At 45.2% G+C, this 12,305-nt stretch overlaps 1 protein-coding gene across 1 annotated transcript in view; it reads right to left on the bottom strand.

Moving 5' to 3' along the window:
- Positions 1-8,150: 8,150 nt before the first annotated feature.
- The window catches only part of LOC120949684 (uncharacterized), a 37,530-nt gene continuing 33,375 nt past the window's right edge, over positions 8,151-12,305 (bottom strand). The window contains exon 2 of the mRNA XM_040367119.2: positions 8,151-10,967. Within this exon, the coding sequence (XP_040223053.2) occupies positions 10,745-10,967 (223 nt within the window). The 3' untranslated portion in view covers positions 8,151-10,744. The remainder of the gene's footprint in view (positions 10,968-12,305) is intronic.

The raw sequence follows: 12,305 nt of genomic DNA, 5'->3' as shown, positions 1-12,305 counted from the left end.
AATACATACACCGGAGATGTTAATTAACGTGCCGTTCCAATACAATGTTGCAGCAACAGCAGCAGCAGCAGCAGCAGCAGTAACAGCAACAGTTTTACAGCACAAGTGCTAATGCTAGCGGGAGCTTACCCGGCATCCGGTTAAACTGGGGCCGCAAGTCTCGTTCGAATTGGACTGGATGGTGGCGAAAACACGAAAGACTCGAAGCGACGAACCCCTAGATATCCGTTTTTACCGAAAGCGAAGGAAGTTGCCGGCTTGCAGTTGCATAAGCAAAGCTCTGCACCTCTCTCAACAGGAAAGCTAGAAATGTGTTGAATCGGTTGAAGATTTTTGTGTTCTTGTTTTTGAATGTATTTTTTCTCTTCCTAACATAACATTGATAAAATCTTCCTAACATACAATTTAAATAATAAAAACACACACATATTGATCATTAGTTTGCTTTCATGCGTACGCACTGAAAGGAAATGAATGAAAAGAGAGCACACACACACACACACACACACACACTTACACACAAAACCACCTATCAAATAACAAGTTAATTTAACTCTTTCCGCCTGCCAGGAATGCACTGATAACACACCGCGCCAGTGTGGCCCGGTGCCGGAAAACTGAGCGTTCGCGAGCAAGGGTTATGCAATGGCCGTGTTCCACGGCATACTCATTGGCCTCGATTTTCGTAAATTAAGCTTGATGCTGTGCAGGAAAAATGGACGTAAGTGGTTAATGCTGAGGTAATACGGTGGCGCATTGAAACACGCATGGAAGCGGTATTGACCATGCAATTTGGCCGCCGTCAAAAGTGCGTGTGGAATGCCGATAGGAATAGTGCGCACGGCGGTACAGATTATCCATTTTCCGTGTCCCGGAGCAGCTTCATTTAGGGTATGAATAGGCGGGAGGAAAGAGAGAAAGATATTGATAGGGGGCTAAAAACAATTTGTCTACTGGCAATCACTGTTGGCGGCTTGCGCAATTCTTTCTCCGGCAGCACAGTCGTCTGTCGGTAGTAAAAATGGTGTCCGTTGCAGGGTTAAGTACTTCTAGACGCTTCCTACTTTTTGTAATTTAATTTGCACGAGGAAAGTTAAATTACAGAGTTTTGTTCACATTGTTGTAATGATTTGCATTTCATTTAAAATGTCAATAATGTAAATCCTTCTATTCTAAACATCCCTGAACCCGAAATCTTTATACTAAATTATTAAACGATGATCCACCTGCTAAATAACGATCGTACAATGGTAGGGGAAAGCGGGGCAAAATGGGCATGTTAAGCAGTTTACTGGATATTCCTATGAATATGCCACAAAACACAATTTTTCTTTCATTATTGCATGCCTCCACCATTTATCTATGGATTTAAATTGCCACATAGAATGAAAACAACTTAAAAACATGAAAATAATGTAAAATAAAAATTGATGTTTTACGAGAAGCATTTTTGACACGCGGGGTAAAATGGGCATAGCCCTGGGGCAAAATGGGCATATGTAAACAAACTGTGAAACGTCAAAACACTGGGGCAAAATGGGCCACAACAACTGCGCTTAGGTAATGGTCTATGCTTTTGCGCACCGTTTCGTGAATTGTATTTTCGTTCTATCTTTTGTTTTGCTGGTCAGGAAAGCCCTTAAAATTCTTCCAAAAATATGTTATCAAAATTAAAACAGTTTTTACACGGTTCAATCTACAAAATCGAATGTTTTTAATCTGTGCCTGATATCATTATTGAGGCGACAAATACAACACCATAGCCTCACCAAGCGCCGTATGTCAAAAGCATCTGCCCATTTTGCCCCAAGCGTAACTGCCCATTTTGCCCCACATGAAGCATTTTTGTATTTTTTGTTATATTAGTAAAAATACGCATTCAATCGCCTTGCTTTCTTCAGACAAATTATATAGAAAAATCATATCTTTAAGAATATATCATTTACAACTTCAACGCATCCCTGTGACACTGGGTTAAGCTTATTTTCGAAGTGACAAAAATTACATCAATATGCTACTAAACCTTATTTTGCACTTTTCTTGGTTATTTTTTGTGTTAGGGTTATGAAACTTACATGGTGTTCATAAAACACTCTAATGAATACATTTTGAGCATTGGAAAGTAGCTTTGTAGTGAAATAATGCTTAAATAGAGGGTGCCCATTTTGCCCCACATGCCCATTTTGCCCCGCTTTCCCCTACCATTTACTGCGCAACCGTGACACACGTGAGCGTTGAGTCATTTTTTTCTTTGGAATTCGGTCTCCAACTATTTAACACTCGCCCTCGTGGTACATGCCGTCCGGGACGCGTTTCGTGACGTTTGAAGCTCATTCGCCACAAGTGCCATTTCGTGATCGAAGCATTTGGCGGAGGCTTACCGGGCGCCACGGTACATTACCAACGATCTGCTAATTGCACACAAAACGCTAGCGAAGAAGCAAAAGAATTTGAATTCGTAACGAAAACCGCTCTCGTTACTTAAAATTGGAAATGATATGCATTTCGGGCCTGCCGTTGTTGCGCCGCTGAACCTGCCGCTTTGACGGAGTTGACAGGTTTGGGTGAGAAAAAGGTGCTGAGCAGCACACTGCGCTGGCAGGAATGCGTTGTTCGGAGGGGCGCCCGACAGTCGAACATACAGTCCGTGCGAGCTGGAATCACTTATTTATGCAAACGTGTTCGCCTCGGTGGCAAGTTGGCAAGTGTGATATTTTACATAACGCCAAATGTGTGAGAAAAGTGGAAGAAATGCACTCGAATTTGGACCCATTTGGCGGTACACTGTGAGCGCGCGCGATAGAGTCTGAGCCGCCGTTTGCGCTGAAAAGCTAAAGAGTTCGTACAAAATTTGGAATGCGTGTGGTTTCTTGTTCATTTTGTGCTGTACACAAAACACCAATTTTAAAGCATTTTTCATAACAGAACATTCTCATTCTCGCTGGCTGCCACAGTAAAAAGAGACACTTTCAAAACTGGACATGGGGTCATGCACGTGAAACCGCAAACCGTAGTGCTTTTTTCCGTTTATCTAAAGAGCCTCATTAGAGGAACGGACGAAACCATCAATCTTGCGGTGGCGGATGGGCAAATTCCTAGAACAGAACAGTTTGTCATCGTCAGCGAAAGAGCTGATGTATGACTCTCTTGAGGGCACGAACACTGGGGAATGACAAATTTGGATGGACGTTGGTTGAATCCGGAGTAAGTTTGCTATTTATTGTATGTTTCATTCATACCCTCATTGCGTGCGATTCAGACGATTGGTGTGAAGCTGTGAAGTGATCCGGTGGTTTTTTGGTGAAGTTCTTAACTTCTCCAACTATTCATCTGTGGAAGATAGCTGATTCACCATTCATTGAGAGGAATTATTTCTCATTCCGTTTTATTTTTCTTGTACAGACCCAGAAATAATGATAACACGTACTCGGGAAGACGAACCATGCACCAAAGACCAACGGGTGATTAATTAGTTCGCACCGCACGCGTGACCCCAGTTGCCAGTTGACAATCCACGATCCGGGCAAGCTTCCCTATTGACCCATCCCTTCATCACCCCAGTTTTGGGTGAACGATTCAGCTGGAAGCCACCAGGCAGCTCGAAAATCCATCAGAAATCGATCAACCGTTCGATGACCCTGGAAACCGGAGCCGGAATCAAGCGCTGGGCAGCCGATGGGCAGCAGCGGGCTTCAGCTAACCTACATTCCAAAAGTAGAAGTGATAGTAGATGTACCAAATTGGCAATCGAACAGCAACGGAAGGCGTTGTGCGTGTGTGTGCTGTCTTGCCCTGTGTCGTTGTTTTACGCTAACTCACTCACCTAGCCGTTTGCGACTCCGCACTCGAGCGGGTGAGGTTTTCTTTCTCTTTCTATCCAGTCTTTCCGTTTTTGAGTCTTGTTACGGATTTAGTAGTATTTCCATTCCCTCCCCCTTTTACACCCTTTAACGCACTCATCGGAAGGCGCGGGATACATCACAAAAGCACAACAAGTGATCGATGCAAGAGACACATTTAAAACCCCCATTTTCTATGATACTGTGTGCCTCCAGATCGTTCGTTCAACACAACACTGGCACAGGTTCACTGTGCGGCTTCGGTGGTTGGGAGCTACTAGCAAAAACTGACGCACGGCCGAAGGTGCAGCTTTCGGTGCAGCTCCCGCTCACTGACTGGACATCCGCGGATGACCATGTCCGGCAGTCCAGGTCCGGACCACAAAGCCCGGGTGGCCGAGGCGAACGAAAGCGAAAACTGAGGATCAATAAAACGACCGGTTTTTGACCGGCAGCAGCAACGATGAAGCACGGCCAAAGGCACGAGCCCAGCAGAGCCGCCAAGCGGTGAGGTCGTGTGAGGCACCGACTGTGTGTGTGTTTTTTTTTTCTTTCGCTGGAAACGGCAACGGCTGTCCAGCTTCGTAGCTCGCTTTGGGCCGCTCCGGTGTTTCCCTTTCGCAGTGGTCGCCGTGCGGGTCTATGTTGTTGATACCGCACAGATTCTTTCGGCAGATGGATGGCGCACGGCTTTGGGCAAGAAGAAAGTGAAGAGCTATCTTGAGTGACAAGTTGTTTTTAGCGACGCACACGGCGTCCCACACTAACCGTGGCACAAGTACGCATCCGGGCACGGTCTGGCGTACCGGACCAGAATGTGTGTGTGTGTGCTCGTGTGTGCGGGTAAGGCATGATTCCGGTTCGTTGTACCGTTTTGCTGCTCCGAGAAGGTTTTTAGCCATTTTTCACGTTTTCTAACAAATACAAACACCTGATCACTTCACAAGAGATGCGTAAACAGTGAATGAATCTATGTTGAAACTCGCAGACCTGTGATATGTGTTGAATGAAAGGTCGTAGTCAAGGAATGGCAATTGGAGGAAGATATTGTTTTTTTTAGGAATGATTTTATTTTTTTAAATCCACACCAACCTAGCTACGTTTTATTTTATTTATTTATTTATTTTATTGTATTAATTGCTCGGCCACGTTGGGTTACAGCAATAGTGCTTACTGACTGTAGTATACAATTATTCGCAAAGGAGTTGGAAGGAGTTTATGGTACGGAAAAGGAGCGAAGACGGGATCGGTAGACAGGATAGGATAGGTGGATATCGAACAGATCTGAAGTACTATTAAAAGACGACATAGCTCTTACAAAAAGGCTCATTGCGAGCAAAACGTGTACGACATATAGGTAATTGGAGACGAAAACGATAACGTAAGGTGCGACAAGGTGCATACAAATGTAAGCGCGATAGAAGGGAAGGAGTATCACTCGAATTTAGCAATATGCCAGCAACGAAAGAAGCCTGAAGTGCTCCAACTTGGCAAGGCCTAATAGAGTGCATCTATCGTCATACGAAGGAAGCGGAATAGAGTGATGACCCAGCGACCTACGAAATACGATCCTTGTAAAACGTCTCTGGATCCTCTCAATCCTTGGGAGCAGAGATAGTTGGACAGGAGACCAGATGACACAGGCATATTCTAGTACGGAACGGACCCAACAACAATAAAGGGACTTAAGACAAAAAGGATCACGAATTTCACTGGACATGCAACAAATATAACCAAGACTTTTGTTGGCCTTGTTGATGACATAGTCCGTGTGATCTTTGAATGAGAGACTCGGGTCAAAGAAGGCGCCAAGATCCTTAGACAAGGACACACGGGGAATAGGGGCATCACAGACACTATAAGCATGAGTTATACTTGTAGAGGATCGGAAGAAAGACACGACAGAACATTTTTCAGGACACAGGACTAAACCGTTAGAAGCACACCATGTAGAGAATTTACGGACCCAGGATTGAAGGACTAGAAGGTTTTGTTTTAAAAATACTCTTGTCGACATGGACCTTAACAAGAAAACATTAACAGGGACTGAAGACTTCATAGTTTATTGAGATTCAGACAAACACTAGAATTTGTATAGATTGGTGAGATGTATACCGTATTGCTTAGAATTCTATTCTATATACTAAAGCAAACCTTCCACATTTGACAAAAAAATTAAAAAAAAAAAACAATAATTTAACTAGAAACAATGCAAAATATCATAAAACCGCAACGATATTTTGATTCATATTCCGGACAGTTTTGGGCTCATGTTTCAAATTACGGACGATTTGATTCATATTCCGGACAGCCTCAAAATTCAAATTTACACACACACTACACCTTTTCTACTTTTTTAATTTTTTAAAGGTCTGGACACTTTCTTCTGGATGTTGGTGTCCTGCTAGACCGACAGAACGATGGTCTTTTAAATACATCGGGGTTTGGGTGCTGTTTTTCGCTTGTAATCGTAGATGCATAGAACCGAAGAAATGCTACGCGAATTGACGGGTTTTCCCGTTCGGCCATCAATGCATTTGTCACATACATCCATCAAATATCGTGGTTTGCTTGTTATCATCACACATTATCAGACGTATTTTTAATTTAGTCTAGTACATCACGGCAAATATCTAAAATTAAAAAGCAGCATGTACAGGGACTGGGTATGAAGATATTCGAAAAAAAAAACAAGCCGAATGTCCGGAATTTGAAGCTGTCCGTAATTTGAACCATAACGGTACAAAGACATTGAATCCTGTCAAACGGTAAGACAGCAAAGATAACTTAAATCTGGGGACAGATTTAGAATAAATCAAAAACATACACAAACCGTAAACCATCGAACCTATCGAATCTTCCCTGATCGTCACCAACCGTTTAAGCCCATTTTTTCCAATCTGCACATGTAATAACATCTAGCTTACAGCTGACCTCAATGATGAAGCTATTATGGCATAATACACAGCCCAGTACATTGGTCCATTTTCCATTATTGCAGCAAAAATGACGAAGGTTGCACTGCTCAACTCATCAGCAAACGGTCGATGCCATTCCCTGCCTGGCCGTTTCGAATTGGGGTGTACCGTCGGAAGGGCGGCTGAAGTCATCGTAAGAAAACTGCCAAAATTTTAAACATCTCCCCTAGTCCGCACAGTCACGGTACGTCCAACGATTGTGCGACTGTATGCCGTCCAAATCCCCCCCCCCCCCCGTCCCCCTCTTATTTAGCGATCGGCGTTCCGTGCGAACTGTACGAACCGCTTTGCGATCAGTGTGTACGTGTGTTTTTTATGCTTTTCTCTTCTCGCGTACCCTTTGCATGCAGGTTGGGAGCAGAAATCGTAATGGCAGGAGAGGAAGAAAAAAACTGGATCACTGGTGAAAAGATCACTGGAACAAGTGTAATGATACGCCCCGCGGGCATGTGCATACCGAGCGACCATTTTTCCTACCACTGTGGCTGTGATTGTGTCTCTGTGGTTGCGTTTTTGCACGCCCTGGCAACCGATGGCAACCGCCCGGTCAGGATCGCTGGGTTTAGCGCTTTGAAGATTTCAAGACCCCGAAACGCTTAGCAAATATGCCGAGAAACCTCTGCAATGGATCGTTAGTAGTATGTGCAGCTAGAGTAGTGGTTTTTTTTTTCGTGGTGTTGGTATGGCAACCTTACTAACAGTGTGCAATTGGACGGTGATCACCAGCGCATGCCCCGTGCTGCCAAGAGGAAAAGGATAGGGATATGTGTATTGAAAGCATAATATCACCCACTCCACTGCTACTTTGGTCATCGTTGTTTCCAGCACAATTTACGCTTCGAGCGTTTCTTCCAAATGTCATTGCACCATCCGAAACATCTTTGCCCGGTTTAGGGTTGTTTGGGGGAAGTTTTCGGTTACAGCTTTCGGGCGGTTTGGCACATACACACACACACACAGGGGCGCGCGGGCGCGCTGGGACACGCTAGGGGTAAATGTAGATTACGCAAAATAAAAGCGGTACGCAGATTATGAATATTAATATCCGGACATGGGACGCGTATGCGCGACGAGCCTCGCGGCGTGTGGCAGGTGGTACGACGCAAACGCGATTCGTTTAGCGTGATGACATCTTGATGGATGTAATACGAAACGGTTGTTGGTTGCTCTCGTGTACAAAACTGTAGTGGAAAGGGAAGCGGAACACGATTGACATACACTCACACGGTTTGGAAGCTAATGACGTTGGGGCGAACAAGTTTGGGGGCGCTTGAGATGTTCGGATGTTTGGAGGCGATAGGCGATATATATACACACACACACACACATGATCTTCAGTTGTAGCCACTTGAAATATTTTCAGTTTTATTTCAAATACGCTCACGTAAGTGAACGCTGCTTAGTTTTTGCTTTGTTTTTACAGACAGTGTTATTACACGGAATCGGAAGCCGCTTCTGCTAACTTCTACTACACAGCTACTACACACATGGGAAAGGCGCAAGACGGCAAACGGCTTTGAGCCGTGCCCTCGGGCGCCTCGACTCCCACTGCACACGATTATCAAGCGGTTATCTTCTGCTTAGTGTAGATTAGTATTTACATAAAATAAAACCGTGAGAGATAATAGGGTTTTAATCGTCGGCTTCACTTCCTTTTGCTTGGCCCACTATCGCTTACGCTATTGCTTCACCCTCGCCCGCGTTTGTACGCTGTGCAGTGCGTAAGCTGTGTGTTCGTTATTTGATTGTTTTTTTTTGGAGTTCACCCTTTTGCTTCGTTTGTGTTTGGAATTAGTTCATTTTGTGATTTTTTTTTCTGCGCTTTTTGTTTACCTATCGGAATCAGTTTGGTAATGGGTAAGTTGCTGGGAAAACACATCTGGCGGAGGATGATTGCGTCATCTAATTTAAACGACGATTTAAAGCTAATTATGTTGCAAATCGTTGTGTTGTTATTTTGAGTAGCAGCAGCTCGTATACAGAGGCCCACGCGAATGTGTGGTGATGCTTTGGAGGATTGTGCATTCAGATGCATTATGGAATGTGAGTTTCAACCTTATTTAGAATATTTTACGATAAAAACTCTACTCAAATCTCAAACGCCTGTTTACGGTAAGACCTTAAGACGCATCAGCTTTCTCCGAGCGCTATTTCAATTTGTATGTCACAACTGCTGCGTGCGAAGAGTTGTCACACTTTTACAACCTCATCAAACAATCTGTCGTCTCGATTCTACTTTTGATGGCTTCCGATTTTATGACAACGGACAAATCACTTTGGGTTGGAAACGGTCCCAAGACACAATGCTGCAACATTAAGGGCAGTAGATCACACACATAAATTGCCCAATCGCACCGAATGCGCGTTTCCAATAATTGGGTGATCGATCAATCGCTGTGCTTCGCTTTTTGCGTCACGGTGTATTCGGTGAACCTGGTTCCATTTCAAAATGCCCGTTGGTTGTTCATCGTGGACCGCGCGGATGCGTTCGAAATGGTTCGGTTGGAGTAGTTCACCGTTTTTTTCCACCCATGCATGCTTCCCAATAAAAATATCGATCGTCAGTTTCCTGTTATCTTTAATTGATCTAATTGTTCGCTGCGCGTAGCGCCTTGCGAGCGGGAAGTGCTCGAGTTTTGCTCCAGTCGCAAGATTTCATTTTCCTATCTCGATCTGGTTGTGCAAAATTGTTGTCCTACTAACTTTGCCCAACCCGTATGCCGACTAGATGCTGCTGGATGCGGTCCATTGGTTGGTGCGTTTTATTTGGTTCTAATTGTGCTTCGCTTGCTAAACCAACGCAAAGATGTCGAATAGTTTGATGGCTTTTGGCTGGAGATTGTTTATGTGTATAATAAAAAAAGCTGTTCATTTACACGAAGAAGGTATCTCATATCTTGCACGATGTAAAAACGAGAGAAAAAAACACACACACACACATCAACATGAGCCAGTGTAACGGCTACGATTTACAACGTTTGCCGTAGATTAGATCACTACCCAAGTCCGCTTGCCTGCTCGCTAATCTCAGCTAATTTTATGCCTTTAGTTTTTCGTCGATTGTTTCATTGGTTCAGTTTTTGTTGTTGTTGTTGGTGCTACACTACATTCTACACCGCCGAACAGTATGTTGAAGATTAGCTGCAGACTGGGACAAATTAGGAAGAAAAAAGGTCTACGGGGCAACCGAGAGAAGCTCAGAGAGAGGAGAGTGGTAGGAAAAAAAAAACAACACATCACAAATTGCTACACAAGTGGCGCGAAACGCGATCGAACGATCGATTGCACCGTGTAACCTGCTGCTGATAGTGCCATGCAGCAGAGCCAGTCCGGTCTGAAAGGGTACGGTGCCCGTCCAGGTTGGCGCATGATGTAACGCGTCGGTTCCGAAGGAGCCAATCTGCGCGGCACGCATCTACCGCGATCGATTTGCGATCGAGTTAGGTGCAGACTTTGCGCTCGTTTTTCTCTGGCCTGTTTGACTACCAGCCACATCACGCTTACTAGTAGCAAACGTCAAACTCAAGTGAGGATGTGTGAGAGTATGTTAGAGGAGGCAAAAACAACAAAAAAACAGTCTTTTCATCACTACGCACAGGATGCATGTCCAGCTAATCCAACTCTCACCACAGAGGGTTTAGCTATACATCTTTTGGTTTTTTGCTCATTTCGTTGTGTGGTCTGCGGGCTGCGGGTCGATTTTTTGGGGGTGCAGAATAACGAAACTATTTCCATGGTGCGCTGGCACACTGCGGTAGAAATAGTTGATATTCCGTTCTGTGGGTTGTTTCGGGCGTGGAGTCCTCGGGATGAGATGACGCCAGTGCTGGTGCGGGATGACGGTGACGATGATGTGCTGGAGTGTGTGTGTGCTGATCCGGGGCGGAGATGTCCCCCCGTCTTGCTCCCTTCCCTCCGCGTGTCCTCTCAAACAACCTGCACGGTTGCAAAAGCACTGAATGTGACTTTTTTCGGGAACTCGGTACTGTTGGAGCCGCGCGTCTTGATGACCGGTTTCAGCGGTGGCCGCGGTTTGGCAGTGAGCAAACCGGCCGAGGTCGCCAGGTCGCGCAGCTTCTGCGATATGCCGGTGCTGGTGGATTTGTTCGATGGTGCAATCACCTGCGGCAGCGTCGTCGGAGTGATGTATCTGCGTAAGAAGGGGAAAGAAAACAAAAGCAAACAGATTAGAAACCGGTGACATTGGGTTTGGGTGGGTTTGGGAAAGTAGTTTGGCCGTTTGCTGGCGCGATTTGGCTGAAAGGTAAATGCAGCCAGGATAACAAGAAAGGAAAACAATCGCCTGATGTGTTACAAGGAAAACAACCAGTAAGGTCGATTAAAACAGGAATTAGTAGTTAAACTTCAAGAAACAAAAATAAACATAAAACTTGTTCGCATAAGTCCCTTTTTTATATACTTCTAATCAGATTGCAAGCTGGCATTTAAAAAAATCTTGATCATTAGATCGTTTTGTACGCCTGTGATTCATGAACCGGAGTTTCCCATCAACCGGAACACATGTGGATGCGTCTCTGGACAGCCGATCGGTTCGCGAAGGGTTTGACCCCCGACAGTGTGAACTTTATTCATCGTTGCCCAACTATGTAATGTGGCTTGCCCGCTCTGGCTGGCCCGCTGGATGTTAATCGAACGGTCACGCTAGATCGCCACCCCACCAGGCAAGAGCAGCAATGTGCGTCGATGAGCGTCTAAATATTTGATCATTAGACGTATGGCGTAGCTAGCGTGTAAATGCTAACTCTGTCGTCTTCATTACGGTGGGGCTGCTTTGTGTGTTGTTTGTTGATGTGTCCCAATGGCGAAGATCATGTCGAACGCGTAATCTTGCTGACGCGGATGCGCCGACATCATTGGAGGGGAGTGTGGATTCAAGGAGCAGTTTTTTCCTTCTACCACCGCTGCTCCGAAGGCAATTTAGTCGAGCGCGATTCCCATGTTCATCTATTGGCTGCGCTGATCGACATCAGCGTACACAGTCAATTGCTAGACATATCCGCTCGTAGATATCATCCTTCATGTTTGATCGCTCGCCCCCCGCTCGGAGGGGAATGCTGAACGTGAGCATCCCATTGTTGTTTTAATTAAGAAATTATCCTTTCCCTCTACCGCAACCGCACGGATGGAAGATTTCGATTGGTTTTTTGCGTGCTCCCTGTGAAGGTTTCATCACACGGCACAGGCACACTCAAGCGCGGACCTTGGGAAGAATGTCAAAGCGTGATTTGTTTGTGGCGAGCAAGCACGGAAAAGGTTGATCGGTAATATTGCATTGACAAATTGCGCACAACCGACGCACAGGAGGGGCAGCCGTAGTGGGGCCGCGTGCAAAGGATGCGTCTGGGAGTAAAAAGTTTGCGGTTGCCAACGTTGTTTGCAGCTGACCGACCCTGAACAGTGACGATGACCATCGTTGGTAACGATGACAAAAGCCTCCATCCATCTGACGGACGGGTGATTATTTTTC

The sequence above is a fragment of the Anopheles coluzzii genome, chromosome 2, assembly GCF_943734685.1.
Source record: "Anopheles coluzzii chromosome 2, AcolN3, whole genome shotgun sequence".
Lineage (NCBI taxonomy): Eukaryota > Metazoa > Arthropoda > Insecta > Diptera > Culicidae > Anopheles > Anopheles coluzzii.
This window is presented reverse-complemented; position numbering and strand designations above follow the sequence as displayed.